This window comes from Lissotriton helveticus, chromosome 11 (assembly GCF_964261635.1).
Source record: "Lissotriton helveticus chromosome 11, aLisHel1.1, whole genome shotgun sequence".
Lineage (NCBI taxonomy): Eukaryota > Metazoa > Chordata > Amphibia > Caudata > Salamandridae > Lissotriton > Lissotriton helveticus.
The window spans coordinates 795,615,856-795,635,511 of record NC_136072.1 but is presented as its reverse complement, the minus strand read 5'-3'; the positions used below and the strand labels follow the sequence as shown (position 1 = coordinate 795,635,511).

At 47.7% G+C, this 19,656-nt stretch overlaps 1 protein-coding gene across 2 annotated transcripts in view; it reads right to left on the bottom strand.

Annotated features, from left to right (window-relative positions):
- LOC144791952 (peptidyl-prolyl cis-trans isomerase F, mitochondrial-like) overlaps window positions 1-19,656 on the bottom strand; it is a 96,913-nt gene that overhangs the window by 36,081 nt on the left and 41,176 nt on the right. Inside the window, exon 2 of one of the 2 annotated variants that reach the window (XM_078666780.1) lies at window positions 2,643-2,673. In XM_078666780.1, the coding sequence (XP_078522906.1) occupies window positions 2,643-2,673 (31 nt within the window). Of the gene's footprint in view, window positions 1-2,642; window positions 2,674-7,985; window positions 8,139-19,656 lie in introns of those variants that run through there. The other variant, XM_078666781.1, reaches the window with a different exon arrangement.

Sequence of the window (19,656 nt, the reverse complement as noted above, 5' to 3'; positions counted from 1 at the left end):
CATGAGTCTGGTTTGCGGGTGACGTCTAGGCAGTTGCTTGCGGGGATGCATGTGGCTTTGCTGCGTCTTGGGCTTGAGCCGGTAAGGTTTGGGACTCACTCTTTTCGCATGGGGGCCGCGACAGCTGCGGCCCGTTTGGGGTGGTCAGGGGAGAGGATTCGACGGATTGGGGGATGGAGGTCACGGTGCTGTGTGAGATATGTGCGAATGTGATGGGAAGGTGTGCATTGCTGTTGATGGTTTAGGGTTTTTTCGGTGGTCTAACATATCTTTCTTTCGTAGGTTGCGTGGGCGCACCGGGGGCCAGGACGGTCACCTGTATTGTGGGGCATTCCTTTGTGCACTGGGCATCAACGTATGCGGACCAGCAGGTGTACGGTCGTCACCTGGGACTGGAAGGACATCAACATGAGGTGCACTGGTGGGGAAAAGGTGGGATGCGATGGCGGGCACTACTGCCTTGGCTCGCAAGGATGGTTCCGTAAAAGGATGTCAGGACTTGTTGCTAATCCATTTGGTGGACATTGACCTGGTGCAGCTCTCGGGTTTGGCGCCCCTGCAGCTGAGGCAAAGGGATGTGGGAGTGATCAAAGTATGGCTTGCTGGGAATTGCATAGCCTGGACTGAACTTGTCCCCAGGGAAGTTTGGAGGAGTGCAATGAAGCACGGTGCCATTGAGAGAGCACGAAGGAAACTGAGGGCGATGCGACTGTTCGGTGGTGACAGGGTCATACAGGTGATCTCAAGGGGGTATTTGACTGGAGGAACCCTTACTGTTCGGGGATGACGGTGTGCATCTGTCACGTTTGGGGAATGCGTATTACATGATGGTGATGAGGGATGTGGTCAGTAGGTTGTGGAACGTGGCATTCTGGTGCCGTAGGCCGATAAGGAAGGGGTTTGAGGTATGCACTTGAGGCCGACTGGTAGCGGGGGGGGGGCAGTGAACCGCCCTACAGGGGGTTCACTGGTTGGCGATACTTTGGAGGGACAGGGGGGTCAAGAGCGGGCGCACCCATCCCTTGGGGGGGAAGTTTGAATGATCTGAGGAACTGAGAGCATGACGGGAATGTCAGAGGTATCGGGATATGAGGACAGGTGAATTTGTGAATCGGATGAGGTACGGTATGGAATGGAGCGGTTGGTGTATGAGGCAGAGTGGCGGGAGAGTGTGAGGTATTGAAGAGTGATATTGGGGGGTTTGTTTATAATGTTGATGTTGGTTATTTGTTACTGTTATGCAGCCTGGTCTAATAAAATGGCCTTTTACGCTTTAACACCTGCGTGGCCTGTTTATTGCGCGATGCCGGGCCCCGGGGGAAGCACAGTCGCAGACTAGTCTTCCCCCGGGGTCATTCGCGCGAGACCAAGGCTAGCTAGGGGGAAGGGGAGGAGTTAGTGGGGAGGTTATAAGTGCAGGAGAGGAAGGGAACTTCCTCTTCCTGCACTCAGCACCATCGGGAGGGTTGTGAAAAAGGCCACCCACCCACCCTGCAGTTATAGGGTTCGGTGATGGGTTGGCTTGGCGTGCCAGTTTAGGCCAGAGCTGCTGTAGGCGATACTTTGGAGGGACAGGGGGGTCAAGAGCGGGCGCACCCATCCCTTGGGGGGGAAGTTCGAATGATCTGAGGAACTGAGAGCATGACGGGAATGTCAGAGGTATCGGGATATGAGGACAGGTGAATTTGTGAATCGGATGAGGTACGGTATGGAATGGAGCGGTTGGTGTATGAGGCAGAGTGGCGGGAGAGTGTGAGGTATTGAAGAGTGATATTGGGGTGTTTGTTTATAATGTTGATGTTGGTTATTTGTTACTGTTATGCAGCCTGGTCTAATAAAATGGCCTTTTACGCTTTAACACCTGCGTGGCCTGTTTATTGCGCGAGTGACAGCGAGGCTGAGCGTAGGTGTCTAGCAGGACGGGGGAAGTGTATGCGACTGTTCAAGTATGCTGGTCCAGTCAGGAAGACGAAAGGCTTCTTGTACAGAAACAGAATGGAAAACATTTAATCGGGAGGAGGGGAGGGGGCGCGGCAATTAGAAGCTTAAAAGGTGAAAGAAGCAGAGCATGTCTTAGTTGAAATACGAATCAAGATGGCGTTGGCTACTCTGTCAGAGAAAAATGTAGCAAGCTTATTGCAAGAATATTTGCAGGCTGTGAATGATTGCTTCATCGCATTGTGATGCATTAATCCTATGAAGTGAACTAGAACTTTCTCTAGCTGAGTAGCATGACGAGAAACAATTGCTCGTTCGAGTTTATCAAGGACAATACAGAGAAGGGGAGTTAAAAACGAACATGGCACGCATCTTTTTTTTTCTTTTTTATGAATATGATGTTTTTCATATGTTAGTCTGAGAGCCGCGCCCTGGCCTCACCCAAAGTTTAGTCACGCAGCATTCCTTTAGTAAACGTAATTCACACCAGGCTCAAAAGATTAGAAGGAAAGATCTCAAGTTGTCCCAGTCAGCTGTGTGGATTTTATCCGGTCGTGTTTCTTTCTTTACATTCTAGCTGCTTGCAGTTTTGCCACAAGTCCCAGAATGCAAATCGAAAACCAGGAGTTGAATGAGGTGCTCAGTCTGACACGGGACAGCATGAGACCCATGAGAAGGGGCTAAACACCCACACACACACCCACCTGCGGTCTTCGGCACCACGTCAAACCTCAGCTGTGTGGAGAGAGAAGAGAGCTGTGTTAAAGGGCGCTGGAAAACAACCATACGTTGAAAAAATTCAAATGACTGACAACTAGCTGCTCCAGGGCTCTGAACTACTCCTGGCGTTTTAGCCAAAAGTAGCCAAGAGCACTTTGCAACCTGGGCCTCACAGGCCCATGTTATTAACGGGAGCGGTAACAGTGCAACTGTAAGACCTTTATTATCAGAGACCCAAATGTGGTCAAGTCAAGGCAGATCACCCCTTCCCAGGTGTTACTAACAGGGCCGTACTGGCCGTAGCGGGCACCGGGCAATCCCCCGGTGCGCCGCACGGATGGGGGGCCGGTTTTGGGTCCCTGGGGGCAGTTTTTGTTACAGGGCCATTTTTGCAGCATAGCACTATTTTTCAGCAGAGGGGCAAACAGTTCAGACATGCAAACAAGTTGTCAAAGGTTTCAAACTTTTATGGTCTGGAAGAGAATCACAAACACTGTTTCTCTCCTATTCGTAAACCCAGGTAACTCTTCCAGAGTGCCTTATTAACACCTTTGGTGCTCATGACGAGCTCAGCTGCTGTGCTGAGCGTACTAATAAACGGGCGTGGTCATGACGAGCTCAGCTCGTCATGAGCACAGCGCCACCGTGCTGCATGACCAGCCGAGCTCGTCATGAGCACCGCAGTGCCGCGCACGGTCCCCCCCCTGCACCGCGGGGGAATTAGCCCCGCGGCAAAGGGGTTAACAGTTATCGACACAAAGAACTCTTTCAATGTACCAGAATTCAGTAGCACCCCTGCAATTCAAGGACTGTCACCCCCCACCAGGGCACAAGTCCTATAAAAAGAAGTGGGGGGACTGGCCAAGAAAGACAATATGCAAATGACCTCATGATGTCACAACGTAGCGCTATAAAAGAAATAAAATAGTACTACTTAAATTATATGTGCAAATACTGGGACAGACTAACCCATCTGACAGACTTACAGTGTCATTATGTTATTTGATCGTGCACTGCCGATTATAGTTAAAGATTATCTGTTATGCCATGCTCCTGGGCATCACTCCCTGCTCAGGAGTGAGGAGCGCGTTATTTCAAAATACCGCTAAACCAGGCGATAAAGGGATTGTTTGCCATCCGTATGGGAGAGCATTTTTTTTGGGTGTAAGCACGTGAAGTGTTTATGATAAAAAGCAACGCACATCGACACAAGCGGCATGCTAATACAGTCGGTAGTCACCTTGATTTCTAAAAGCACTCGATGTAGTTTCGGAGGCACATAAAACACACTGACAGAAGCTGCACGCGATTTGCTTCGAGTAGGCACTTCGATTAAAAGAACACCGACTTTCATATAGAATATAGAATGATGCTATTAAGAGTGTGCAGAGTATTTAGACACTTTTAAAACACCATAAAACATGAGGTGATGATATTATTTTGGTAGAGATTCCCCTGATTAAATGAATGTTACTTTTGCTTCTCTTGAACATTCCCCTGATGAAGGCTTTACGCTGAAATGCATAGGGATGAAGGAAAGGATGTTGCATTGCATTGAATAACCCAGAAATTATGCATTTTGGGAAAAGAAGATTTAAATGCAAATGAAATAATTGTGAAACCAACAATTAAAACCACAAAGGAACTTTTTAAAAGAATGACTTGAGAAGAGTGTTTATTTTAGCTGAAGACTCAGCATTTCGACCTGTGCCCAGGGAGACACCCCATGAATGTGGGGATGCTACCATATTGAGTCTTACAGTGTCTGCATTTACTTACAGGGACAGAACAAAGGCAAAAGCATGCCTCTCTTAAGTACCTGTGAAGAGAAGGCAAGCTGTGTGCCTTTGTTTCCCTCTGTGGCATTTACATTTAAATGTAAGGTTCTAGGCGGCCCCCAGTCAGCATACACAAATAAAAGGTGGCTGGATGGCCCCTTAACTTCAGCCCAGCTGGAGGTGAAAAAAGGCTCCCTCGCTGCCTGCACGTTGCTGCTGGGAATGGAAAGCAGGCAACGTGCAGGTGCTGCTGAATGTGTCCCGGTGTCTGAAAATTACACTGGGACAAATTCAGCATATTTCTGTGGGGCCCAACTTCTTGGCAGGGGGAACGCCGTGAAAAGAATGGGAGGACGCCGTGTACCTGCGTGTACCCCCGACTCGAGCCCTGCCCACGACTAACTCTCCCAATGCACCTTTGTCATCAGCTATTAGCGCGTCGCAACTCTGCCTTGCAGACCTCACTGTGATCCTGATCTGACCACCCCCTCGAGTACTGTAGCCTGGGTCCCCTGCCATTGCAACTCAGCCCGACTGTTCATCTTGCTATTCCAGTACTGGGTCACACACACATTTTTCAATAATTCCCAGCCTTTGAGCTCTCTTCATATTCCAGTTGCTGTCCACAAGCACAAAAGAGGAAAAGCATGCACAGTTCAGGGCTGTATATCCTGCCCTAAACCATACGCTACATTAAAACATATACATACTACAGTGCTATGTTGAGACTGGCCGCTAGACTTCACTTCTACTTCCACAGAGCTACATCAGACTACTAGAGTCCTGACCATCAACAGAGCAGAGTAATAAACCAATCATATTGTAACAGACGAGAAGAAAATTACTTTGGTCGGTTGCATCATTGCATACATCGAGCCTGCAAAGAAATCTTTGAAAATTACTTCTAATCCTCTTCCTCCGGGGTTCTTGGTGGAGGTTTTAGGTGAGGGGTGGGACAGCTGCGTGGGTGATTCCAGACACATAATCACAGAGCCTGGTTTCAGTATACGATAGGAAATCCAGCTCCAAGTCAGAAATCAGGTCATAGATGTTTCAGCAGCCTTGGTTGATTGATCATGTGCTGTTGAGAAGACAGTCCAGCGGGGAGAAGTAGAGGGGTGGAGGTGGTAAGGCATGTGGAATAGTTGGGGTTGAGGAGTAGGAGGAAGGTGAGAAAGAGAAATCTCAGTTGAGGTAGAGATAGAAGACTCACCACTTGGCTCCAGGAAGTGGAGATGGACCTTGATCGGATTATGAGTGGTGTACTTAATATAACTACATATTTCTACAGAAGTAGTTACCATCCTACTCTCTCCTCTGGCCTAGTATTGCCCCCTTCTGTGAGCTGCTTCAACTCATTCACCGGTGGACTTTTCAGAGCATATACTATGACTGGTTGTACAATGCCCACTACTATGGGTCAGTGGTGGCCCGTTTTCCAAAGCAAGGTGTCTGTCAGGTTGACCAAAGGCCAGCCTGACTAATACTCATCTGTCAGAGTCAGGCAGTCAGGGGCATTAAAAGTGTCTGGCAGTCTGAGCCAAGGTTGCTGAGGGCAGTGACCTCATCAGCCCGGCAAAGCGCAGTGCACTCCACCCCCTCATGACGAGGGATAGCCTCACCAACTGAGTCATCCCTGGATGTGTCAGGTTTAAGTGCTGAAGTGACCAAGGCTGACGATCTACAATGATGCTTTACAGACACCACCTTTTCCCAACTTGACACAGGGAGGGGTGGGATCAGTGAGTCTCACTGTCCCAACCCCACTGTGTGACGAGTTAGGCCAGGTCCTCTTCTCACTGGCTGACCTACAACAAGGTTAGCCAATGAGAGGAGGCGGTGGAATCTTCAGTTATTTCCTTTACCTCTATGAAACGTACAGCTCTTTCCTGAACCTCCATTTTTTTGGGGGGCATATTTATATAGCGCAAACTCGACCTGAATGTATTGGAGCGCTTTACATGAGCACCGGTTACTTACACATTCAGGCACGGGGAGAATAAGTGATTTGCCCAGAATCACAGGATGTGGACGCGACCCCAAGGCTCGAATCCTGGTTTCCAAAGTCGGCAGTCTAGCCGACGGACCACATCTTCTCCACTTCCTCTCCACTTCATGCTTTGCCATCACCTGCTGGTCCTGCATTCCCTGCCGTGAACCGGTAAGTGCTTTTGAATGTATGGGTGTGAGTGGGTGTGCTTGCGATGGGTGGATGTATTTAAGTGTGCTTGTGAATGAACAACTGTAAGTCAGCATGTTTGTGAATGGGTGGGTGTGAGTATGTTTGTGTGCTTGTGGGTGGAAGTGAGTGTGTGCACCTGTGTATCTGCCCCACTATTCCTTCAAATTACAAGCCAAAATGCTGCTGCTTTGGTCTAGTGTCTTCTGCTCCTAGGTGGACTCCTCAAACATATTGTATGCCTGGATTGTTTGGTTATTGGCCCTGATTGAACGCCTCGAGCCTCACTATGACTGGTTGCAAGTATCTTACAGCTGGTTACATAATAATCATTTCACAATTGGTTGCATAATAATGCCTCTTACTAAGTGTTACTTCCCTACCCGTTCTTGAGTGGATCTTTCCAAGCATATCCTACAGCAGACTGTGTAATATGTGCATAGTGAATTAGAGCATATTATGGCTGGTTATAGACTGCCCATTCTTGTGTTGCTCTTTGCTGCTCCCTGGGGGCTGCTCAAACCATGTTACATGGATGATTGAATAATTTGCATTTATACATCTTGCTTCTCTGCCATTTCTGTGTGAGCTTCAAAGCATATAATATAGTGGCTGGATACGGCTTCTCCCTAAAGTGGCACGCTTAACCCCCAGGCATTTCCCATGCCCCCTGATCAATGTGCTAAAATCTGTAAGATACAAACCACTTTAGTGATTTTAAGTAGCCTCATGCTTTCGACTTCACCCATACTTATGCAGAGCTACAAGCTCACCGTGACACAGTTTGAGCAGTCTCTGCCACACATGTACAGCTTCATGACACTTCACACATAGGCAACATTGGACTCACACACTTTCTATCTATCCCTGCTCTAGCTTGTATTCATCACTCCTTTTAACTTAAATCCATGCCAAGGCGCAGCAGCCAAACACAAGAGAACAACTATGTTCATCTCACACATCAAACACCTACCACATACCATTCCATACCCACCAGTCCAAAGGAGCAGTGCGTTTGTCGCATCGTCACAAGGCTGGAGCACTATATAGAAGCAACTACAATACAATAGCTCGTACAGGCCGGCACAGCTCTCTCTGTCAATGCACCTCAGTTCTGAAGCCTTCCTGGTACTATACCAATTTTGCTCGCACTCTCTCAGTCACACACCAATACAACACGCAACACACACACACAGACACACCCTTCCCCAGTACACTTAAATCCTGACCAGCAAACAACAACCCTCCCTATTCCAACAATGCTGGGACACACTCAGCTCTTTCTAAGCACCTCTTTCTTGGCCTGGCGCACAAAGCGTGGTAATGTGATAGGGCACTACCAAGCCCACAGAAACCACTGCCAAATGTACCTCAGTTATGACGTACAGCAGCGGTATTTTTCGGTAACACCTATGTCATCCTGGCTGCTGGCAGGTGTCCTTATTCTAATATGGCGCGGAAGGCCTGGGTGCTAACCCGACGTTCCCACAATAGCAGTTTATTCCCTCGCCTAGACATGAAAGCGCTGGCCGCAGGTTTAAGGGAGAGAGGGCAGCTGGCGGCAGAACAATGTGGCGCGTGCGGCACGTGGGACAGCAAGCCCCTCCCCCTTTAAAACCGTCAAGCTCGCGCCACGTTGCCTGGGCGTCATTCCTGAGAGGCTCCGTCTGTAGGTCACCGGCGGCACGCGGCCCGGGGAGCTTTGAGGAGGTTGGTATGCGCCGGCACATAGATGAGCGCGAATCTGAGGATTAGGACATTAAAAGCGCGGACTGGCAGCCGAAGCACGTGGATGAATTGTTGTTTCAACTGTATGAGGAAATCTCTGAAATGGGGCCTGACGTTGGCTATAGTTATCCGGGTGGTAATCCACCAGAGCGTCGGGAAGGACGGTGGGGTCTTTTCCAGGCGCTAGGCCGCGCATGTGCAGACCCAGGAGCGGCAGGCTCTAAAGGGATCTGTCAAGGGCTTGCACACGCCGCCTGTTAGCAGCCTTTGGGATCTGTTAATCCGTGTCATATCTGGGGGCCTGCGCCAAGAATCACAGCCGAATTCTGAGCGTCAGCCCAGGTTGTTGTGACAAGCAGGGCCTAGTGCGCGAGTCTCTCTGGGTTAAGATAGCGGGAGCCACAGAAAGGCCAACCTAATAAGAAACCTGGCACGTAGTAAATATGGCAGCTAATATTAGCATATACGGCACCTAAGAGAAAACTGTAGTTATCATCGGGCCGTGCACATACTGGAACCAGACCATCGTGCTCAACTGAGTAGCCTTACACACACTGGAAACCTGGAGGACCCGTTTTCCAGATCCGTCACACACATACTGAGAACCATGGGGTTTTATTCTCACAGACTGGCAGCACATATATCTAACACGAGCAGTGCCGTTTCTAGGTGTTTTGCCACCCTAGGCGAGAATTAAAAAAATGCCGCCCTCCCTTTTTGTGGATGTGTACAGATTGTTTGCTATGTACGTAGGCTTGTGCATTGCCTCAAACACTATTTTGCACTGAAGGGTAGTTGAACAAATAAATGTGCGTGTTTTTTTCCGTGTTTGCCTCATAGCACATTTAACAGCTATGGGGGTACATTACCAAGGGTGGCCAGGACAAAGACGACTGGGGCACAGGCCACATTTGGTCACCCTCTAGCAACGCCATTGCACATCACCCACCTTTATACATCTCCTATCAACATGCCTGGGGCAGGGCAGACTTCTACTTTCCCTGCCTGGGGGAAGGGAAGAGCCCAAGGTACGAGCACTGGCTGTGGTGAAATGCTATGTCTCTCCTGACACCAGGCCCAGTTCCATGCACTGCTGGACTGCACGCAGCTCAAGGAAAGGACTCTTCGTAAAAGGCCCACTCTCCCATGTCCTCCAGCCTCGCTCACATGCACAGTGGGATTCCATCACCTCACCGGCTAGAGGCCTGGACATGGGGCCGCTGCCACCATTTTATGATCTATGGACAGGGCCTGCTGCAAAAAACAAACCCGCGCCAACATCCATATCCCTCTTGCAGTATGCTACCCCTTGGAACACCGAATTAGTTTGTAGGGTTACTACATCCTGTAGATGGCAATTGTGGTGATTGAGGATTCTACAAAGAAAACGTAACAACATATTCCTAAATTCTTTATAGAATGATTTCCTTTGCCAATAAGCAAGAAGTGGCGCTGAAAAAAGAGCATTTTTAAAATATGAGATGCGGAACAAAAACAGGTACATAATTCATATAAGTTAATACTCAATAACAGTGGCGTTACACAAGCCCCTGAAACCCCTGCGGTGAAAGGGGGATCCCAACCCTTCAAGTGCCCCTATTAAGCCCAAGGCCAATGAATAGCTGTGCGATATGGGAGAATCAAGGGCCCCTTTTCACTTTCTGTAGGGGACCCATTATTTTTCGTTATGCCGTTGCTCATTAAGGACACCCAGCTCTTGCAGGTTTGCAGAGCTTTCAATGATTTTCTTTATTACGTTTTTTTTGCATTTGTATTTTTTAAATGTAGTTCATGGTTTTTGCCATCGCAATATAGTGAATGAAAGACAGAGGAAAATTGAATGGTCCCAAGTTATTCAGATGCCTTTACATCAGAACATTCTTCAGTTTCTCAACATTGCCTGGTAAAATACATGCCGAGATAATTTGCTGTTGTCATGCCTCTAGGGTAATTCACTTAAAACAATTATTGGCCTTCACAAGTCTCCAGAACTTTCAGCTGAGCGACCTACTTGAAGCAACACATGTGACAATTAGTGATCTATGAATAACGGCAGTCTGCCTAAAGCCACCCTCATGGACTATCTTTAATAAAATTACGTTTGGAGCTGAGGCCAGTTTCACCCTCAAATTGATAGTTTGGGTTCTTTGAGGCTCACGTGAAGTGCAAATGGTTTATGACCCAGGGAAAAAGGCATGGTCATTAAAAACAAAAGTAGATTTCTCTTGGAAGTGAGGGCTGCCAAGTTTGCCCCTTTGTTGTGCGCCTATCTCTGGGGCCGTGAGGATGAGCTCGGAGACTCACAGGCCTCTTTTACAACATTACAGACTAAATATTTTACACGTTCGCAGGCCTGCACGTTGTAACATAGCTTCGCTCACTGACTGCGGTGACTCACCTGTGCTCGGGTGAAAGTCACATCCACACGCTCCTCTATGTGGGATGCGGAACAGACCCCGGATGTGCTGTTTGCAGGCTCATGCTGGTCTCAGACTCTCCACGCCACAGCTCTAGTGAGACTCTGGTCTGGGGTCTCAAAGCGGGAGCCGAGGACTTGGAGTAAAAGACGGCTGGGGCAGGTCTGTGTGGCACTGGAAGTACTTCAGCCAGTAATCAATTCACCATCATCTAAGGCACTAGAGCAGAGCCAGCTGACACACACAGTCTGTCCCCTGCTCTCCCAGAGGGAGAGGGTGGTGTGCATGATGGTCACAGGCTGCTGAAGCACCTCTCGGGGATTGGCCAGAAATGATGCCCAGGGCCGTCATTGATAGTGCTATCCCGAGCTACAAAATTGACGGCCCTAGGGACCCACACATACACTGGTAGTGTGTACCGCCGGCCCGCCCCACACACCACTAGCTAGGGTGCGCGCAGCATGTACTAGCAGGTGAGCTTGCACTCCACGCACAGGTGCTGCTGCCCGCTTTTTTTTGCTGCCCTCCCCCTTTTGCCGCCCTAGGCGGCCGCCTTGTCTTGCCTAATGGCAGAAACAGCCCTGAACACGAGAAAGTTTCATCCTCACGAATTGCCAGCATACATACTGGAAAAAGAGCACACATACTAGCAACCAGGCAGTCTCATTTTCGTAGACCAGCCCTAAATATGCTGGAAGCCACCAGGTCTCTACTGACAGACCAACAGCCCACATGAAGAGGAATAGAGGATCTCAGTCCCACAGACCAATCACACTAACTCGGACCCAGAGATTTCATTCCCAAAGATCACCCCTCACACATACTGGCAACCATAGGCCCCATACTCTGAGCCAACAAGCACATGTACTGGGAAAGGAAGAGTGACATTCTCACATACCACCTAAGCACAAGGTGGGAACACAAGTGCAGGGCCGTAGCTTCAGGGGGATGCTTGAGGTGTTACACCCTCCCTAATAAATATATTTTCTGATAAACAGTTGGGTGCAAGTGCTATCAGTCGGGTATGGTGAGGTGAGTATCAGATTTCACCAGAGATTTGTACATACACACTGGCAAAAACACACACACTCCCCCACCCCCTCGTTTTCAGATTCTTCAAAAATCGTCGTTATTTTAACAAAATCTTATGTTTTCTCTTACTTACTAACACTACAAATCTTCATTCCTCTCCCTTTCCACTGCCCTTTAAGCCCCTCACACGCACCTTAACCTACATTTTCAGAGTGATTGTTGGAAAATCTGAAGCTCCCCCCGTTCCCCATCTCACTGACCAAGCTACACCCCTGTACGAGTGTATGTTCTCACAGGAAAGTCACATGTTTACTTAGAGCTTGAGGGTTTGATTCTCACAGATCACAACACACACACACACTGGCAGCCAGAGATCTCATTCTCACAGAGCAGCCACACACATATTGGTACAATGTACACCTTAGTTAAGCACTTTATTTTCCTGTGCATGCCTCCAAAACATACACTTTCTTCTTACATAGATACAGATTTTTCAAGCTCAACTTGCCTTTGTAATCTCTAATACAAGCACAACACCCACCCATACCCAGAGCGTGATATAAAACACAGAAGCAAACCTGCAAGATGTGTGTGAATGTCACTCCTGGATGCAAGGTCACCTAGAGAGGTACGGAGCACTATGCTTGTGGGGCACTGTTAGAGTCTAGCTAACGAGGTACTATGTCATGCTAGCTTCTTGATCGGATGCTGATAAAGAGGTCTTCACACTGATTTGGATATTGCCCACTCACCTCAGCCAGGACCATGCCTCCCCCACCCCTGACTTCGCAGTATCAGATTAAATCCCTCGAAGAACAAATGCACAGGGTTTGGGGCAATTTGAGACTGCACTTATCGCTATAGTAAGGTCATGTGTTACATTTGCTCCTATGGTGTATAGGACCTGTAGCTAAATACCCTTAAACCTCTTAGGGTTAAAATAAACTACAAATATCACAACAATAAGCAAGTCCAGCACTCTGTATTACAGTTTTCACGTTATATCACATCAGGCGCGCAACACCCATTGGGCTCACCTGGCTTCAGCCCCCCCCGTCGTATTCTCCAGCCCGGGCTAATTTGACGCGCACTGAAAGGATAAAAGAAGGCTGCGCATCGGAGCCGAGAATGTGATTTTTATGATGCTTTCTGAGGCCCAGCAGCCCGAGCCAGCCAGCCTCTGAACAGTTTCAGTTAACCTCTTGTTTTCCTTTACTGGCCCCGAGGTGATATCATTGCCTGAAGGCAGGGATTTCACCTAAGCACTTGATGTGTTCAGCATGGGGTGGGGGTGGGAGTGGGAAGATGCACACAGCAGGGGGAAAGGGCTGGCCAGTGCAGGTGACGCTTTTCCTTTGTATAGGAATTCCTGCTGGCGTCAAACCCCAGGGTTTGCTGTCTGTGCACTTGCATGGATGTGTATTCCATACAAGTGCACAGACAGCAAACCCTGGGCTATGACGCCAGCAGGAATTAATTTACAAAGTAAAAGCATCACCTGCACTGCCATCCCTTTGCCCCTGCTGTCTGTGCACTTGTATGGAATTCACATCCAAGGCCCTGCTCACCAGTTAAATGGTGAACAGTGCCATGGATCTTTCTCTTTTTGTATCCATGGGCACCAACGACACAGGAGCAGAGGAGGCCCTGGCAAGGAGAAAGCAGGAAACATTTGACACACACCTATCTACACTGTGAGATCTTCGGGAGGGGCTGGATGCCACGACGCAGTGCTGCTGATCAGCCCAACTCAACTGAATAGTATCAGAAGAGCAGGCAGCCGTTTTTTATGTAAGTTTCAGTAACTTTAATGAATTCTTCAGCACAGCATTACCTACTGCCTGCATATCTAGGTTACTCTAAGGGAATGTTGTTTTTGACTTACATACATGGAAACGTCAGAGGAGAGTCCCCTCCGAATATGCACATGTAGTGTAAGTTTGTAGTGTTCATTTTTTGGGGTGCTATGTGGGAAACTTTAGGGTTCAGGGTGGGTGTGGGTTTTAGGGTGCCAGCGAGTAATTTTAGGGTTCAGGGTGGGTTACGGATTGGGGTGCCAGGGGGTAATTTTAGGGTTCTGAGTGGGTATGGGTTTTAGGGTGCCAGGGGTAATTTTAGGGTGCAGGGTAGTAATGGGATTTGGTGTGCCAGGGGGTAATTTTAGGGTTCAGGACGGGTATGGGCTTTGGGGGCCAGAAGGGTAATTTAGGGGTTCAGGGTGGGTGTGGGTTTTGGGGTGCCAGGGGTAATTTTAGGCTTCAGGGTGGGTATGGGTTTTGGGGTACCAGGGGTAATTTTAGGGTTCAGGGTGGGTATGGGTTTTGGACTTGCAATGATAAACATTTCACGAGCACATTGTCCTCCTATAAAAGCAATTGTTGACGAACTGGCGAAAAAGGGTTGTCGCCTTGAAATGGCATTGTGAAAATTGGTTATATTGTGTTCCTAAAGTGCTTTGTAGTAAAATATATTAAATTGGCCTTTTAATTCAGTACATTCTGTTCCTTTTTCATAAGACAATAGGACATAAATGCATCAAATTAACAACAATGTGTGCTCTAATTGTCCAGTTTCAAATGCAGAATTCATCACGTTTTCTCCGCTTGACCTGAGCATTAATCGATCCCGATTATCTGCCATTTTAGCCCCGCCCCATTTATTAACATTAGCCACGCCCCTTCATTTGCCATGCTAGCCCTTCCCCCCGAAATTAAGACCTAGTTGTGCCCCTGTATCACATGGTTATACAAAAACATTGATTCAGCAGGTATTATTTCAATTTTTCTTTATTTGTGAATTCTTCACAACAAGATAAAACCGTAGCCATAGCGTTTCGTCCTCTCGGACTTCTTCAGGGCAAGGGAAAGTATGTTGGCCTTCTATTGTCGATACTGTCTAACATATAGTCCGTTCTTCTCTAAACGATGCTGAAAGAACCTTGACAACGTAAAATCTCTTCGTAGGTAAGTTGCTATCTTTCTAATAACCCGTCTTCTGTTTGGTTGATATTGTTAGCCACGGTCTTTGGCTCCAGTGGGCTCCTCTGCTTGCTCTGGGCCTGCTCTGGCTTTCCTGCTCGTGGTGAGTCACTTCGACCTTGCTAGTCTCAACACTGTATCTTTTTTTCTACTACGTTTGTTGCCGTTGCTAAGGTTTGGGGCTCCCGACAGACACTGACCCCCTAGCTCTTGACATCTGATGTGGGACAGCTTGTGAATGGCTCCTGGTCTTCCACAGCATTGCCTGGTCCACACAGCAGCAGCGCCAAGGTCACCATCAACTCTCCTGCATCTTCGACATCAGTGGGCATTCATCTTCTGTGCCTCCTGGTCACTCCTGAGTGGCATAGACTATGTCCCCTCTGTATGCAGGTACCTCTTATCTTGAATCCACCTTAGGGTTCCAATTGACTCTTTCACCTTCTTTGCCAGCAGCATCTTTATTGTTGTCTACAGTGGTTTCCGAAGTCACTTCGCACCTATGCACCTAACTTCCCTGGTGTAGGTATCTTGGTCCCAAAGTATCCACAGGTGGGGTGACTCTCCAACCTTCCAGCTTCCAATGGGTTTCTTCAGGGTCCTCTGGGAAGGGTCCTTCTTCTTAAAAACTGTGACCTACCCATTGACTTGTATTAAGCACGAGGCCATGTTCCCACTCTGCACAGGTCCTCTGTGGGGTTCCTGGGTACTTACCTTCAATCAATCAATCATGGCATTTGTATCGCGCGCTACTCACCCGGAAGGGTCCCAAGGCGCTGGTGCTGCCTTGGGTCCCCGGCTCTTCTATGTCTTCTGGGTCCAGTCTTGACGTAGGTCCTTATTCGCATTCCACTTTCTTAGTATATAGTTTGGTCTCCCCCTGGAGACCACTGTGTATTTGTGCTACTTACGTGTTCTATTACCAAAGTATTGTGTGTATTGTAAGTATATCTCTGGGTAGGAAATATTGCAATGTGTTAGTGAGTGTGTATAATAAATACATATTTTTATAACTACACTGTGTGGTCCTTTTTCACTTAACCTACACTATATGATTAGTACTGGTAAAACAAGCTGCTTTACACTCCTCCTGGACTAAGCCTGTAGGCTGCTTTCCACGGTTACCACTTAGAGAGCCTTCTAAGGTTGTCTAAGACCAGTAAAATCACCATAAGAGTTGTCTGGATTAGTGCAGGGTGCTACACTTACATAAATGAGCACCATATACTAAGCCAGCCTCCTGCAATCTCCTCGAGAGTAGGCTGGGTGACACTTTTAGTGACTTTGGCACTGCAACATGTTCTAAGTTACAGTGTTTGCCACTTAGTAATAAAATAAATGTTGAGGAGCAATTCGGAAAATTTTATTTTACAATGTATGAGAAAGGGCTTTCAATGATGCATAGAAAGTTCACTTCACCCACCATGGCATTTGAAGTCAATGAAGCCTCACTGTGGTACTCTGCACAAGTTCTAGAGCCTGTCTGTAAAGGGGAATTTTCTCCACTTTTAAAAGTGCTTCTTCATTTTTGACTGCTTCAATAACTCTGAGGGCTCATGCTCCCAGTTCAACACATTTGTTACAGAACCTGTCCCAGCGAAACACAATCTTCAGGTGCACCAGTATTGGCATGGACAGCTACTTCAGTGGCCAGAGTCAGCAAATTGTGTACTTGCTGTTTTGGCATTGCCCGCCTCAAGTGCCAATGTTGAGCGGGCCTTTTCAGAGATAAAAGTTTACATTGGAAGGAGAGCGAGAGTGCATTACCAAAGACTCACTAAAGAAGTATAGTATGGTGTACTACAATAAGTTTGATTTGTAAAATGTATTTGGACCTCATACAGTGTACGTACACAGACTATATACCATGCCATATCAGTGCAGAAAGCAAACAATAATAAAAGCAAAATGTTCCATAAACACTCTAAAAACACTGTTTCTGTTGTTTTTAATGGTGCGAAGATGTGTAACCACTGATAACCACTGTTTGTTTAAGGTGTTGAAATCACTTGACAACACTGAAAAAAAACACCAGAATTTACCAAAAATAGAAACTGAAAACAGGAAAGCCTACCCTTACTTGACTTGCCAGTGCACCCCCCAATCTTGAAATTTAGGACTTCACTCTTGCAAACATTTCATTTTCATCTCTATTCCTACGAAATAAGGCCCATCTGCCTTATCCATCATGCATGGCAACCCCCGCTGTCCACGAAACTTCACAATCCTGTCCGGAATCAGACCACATTCTTCACTCTTGCCACTCACGGTCTCCACTCTCACCAAAGAACTGAGGTGGCTCTGCTTGCAGTCTTGGATGACATTGTTGCAATGGCCACCGAGGCTTCACCATCATTACCTACAGGCCTACTGAGACAGTTCAAGCTGATGTATTACTTGACTAAAATCATTACTCTCCAGTAGAAAACAAAGCATAGGAGTTGGTCACTTCTCTCTGATATTGTCAGCATTCCGCATGAGGTCTAGCAGTGACCCCCCCCTCCAATCCAAAGCCTGGCCTTTATGAAGCGATAGGTAGACAATAATGTGCTTGAACTAAAGGCTTCAAAATGGGGCCCATGCCCCTAAACACTCTATGCAGACACTAAACCCCATTCAAAGTCTAGAACAAGGACCCCATCAGTTATTTAAATGTGGAATTAAGTTTACATTCCCCGACAAGCTGAATGGCCGAGAGTGGATTCTTCCTGATCTGGCTCAAACAAATCACTTCATCCACCCCACAAATTTGCACCAAATTAGTGTTTTCTCCCTGGTCTACAAAGAGCCTGGTACTGCCAGTGCTCTCGTGATTTGACTACATATATGCAAGTGTATCGCATCCAAAAGTCCAAAACGCCACAGGATGAGGACTTAAAAAAGAAGCTGTCTCTCTACTAATTGTAAAAGCCTCAGACATCCTGGTCATGGCAAGGTGAGGTTAAAATATCTTTTGTCTGGGCTTTAATTGCCTGACCAGCCTGGTACTCCTCGATTGATGCAAAATAGTCCCTCCCATCTCTCAACGCTGCTACTCTCTTTCCACTACCATCTCTTTGTAAGTAGCGGTGAGCCTTCTTTCGCAGAGCCCTCCACTAACTGTGAAATCAGCTCCTATGCATATCCTTACTAGGCTAGCCATCCCTCCCCAGCATTTTGAAAGGTTTCCTTTCGTGCTGTGGGAATAGTCGGCTTTTTACCAATCCATACCCCATCGTAGGTGTGCTTGCAGGCAATTTGCTTTGTGGTGTGAATGTTAAAATTTGCTATACTAAATAAAATAAGTCACAACTGAAATATTCATATAAAGTGGTAATAGCTCCCCGAGTTTGCCGATCTTACTTTGTGCTAAGTCGGGCATGAATACATGACGTGCAGGGCTGATACGTGTGAGTAGTTTAGCAAAAGTGGACACCTTTTGCTATCTGACGTCAGCTGCGAGCAGCTCGCGCTGCCTATAGATTTTAAACTATTGTGAAGTGCGAACAACTCACCAATCTAGCAGCGTTCATGCCTTCCATGTTAGGTTGTGAGTACCTCACCCAGTCCACAGAGCTCACTCCGTCCCATGTCAGGTGTGAGTACTTCTCACGGTCTACGGAGCTCACCCCATCCAATGTAAAGTGTGAATACCTACCGAGCTAACACCTTCTAATATCTGGTGTAGGTACCTCACCCAGTCCACAGAGCTCACTCCGTCCCATCCATGTCAGGTGTGAGTACCTTACACAGAGCTCACACCGTCCCATGTCAGGTGTGAGTACCTCGTACATGCCAACATTTTAGAAGAGTGAAGTTGGAGATTTAAAAATAATATGGAGAATGTATTTCTCCCATTGACTTGTGTTGAGGTCAGAATTAGGTCTATCGGCATGTATGGGACTTTCAAGTGTGCTGTTGCACGATTTGATATGAGAAATGCAAATATAAGTTTTTCCTCACCTATCAGGAAGGAGCACGAAGAAAGCGCTACGGCAGGCACAGAGATATTGTGACAAATGTGCACTCCACTGCAGGAGCAGTTTACTGGCAGTACGTTCTCCGAGTCGCACAAAACCAGTCCTTGTCAGCTGTAGCCCGCCAAGGACTCAGGTTTTGCTATGCAGGAATCGGGATGCTGGAGACTAACCTTGAAATCGGTAGTCTTCCGCCTGAATCAGGAGGGTTGGCATGCAGAGGTGGCAGCTACTTAACAGCGGGGTGGGGGGTGGCAAACAAAAACAAAACTTTTACCTGCAGGCTTGCTGCAGCCTCTTGGTCCTCTCCGGTCATCAACTGAGTCCTAGAAGCAGGAAGCACACAGGCTCCCCTAGCCAATCATGGCGCTTCTATCACCAGCATGACCGCAGCATTGTGGTTGTTCTCATCACCGTGGTTCGGCGCTCAGACAGGTTGTGGGAGCCTGTGCATGTTCTACACCCAGGCTGTGTAATACTGCCAGATGGAGAACATACTACGTGCACATGATTGTTTGGCCGGCCCAAGACGGCCTGCAAAACCGTCATCCGAATTAGAGAGTGCCCACCACTCCTCCTTCTGCTCTGGCCAGCCAAGCCCCACCCCGCACCTATGCCAGTACGAAATAAAATTATAATAACATTGAGTTATACTTTTATTGTTCCTTTTCGAACTGCTCACAGAGTAGTGGGGCAACGCTCCTCCACCTTAGCGGAGGAGCTGCTGTTGTTCACATGTATGGTATCTCACCCAGTCCAAAGAGCTCGCACAGTTCCATGTCAGGTGTGAGTACCTCACCCAGTCCACAGAGCTCAAATGGTCCCATGTCAGTTGTGAGTACCTCACCCAGCCCACAGAGCTCAAATGGTCCCATGTCAGGTGTGAGTACCTCACCCAGTCCACAGAGCTCCCTCCGTCTCATGTCAGGT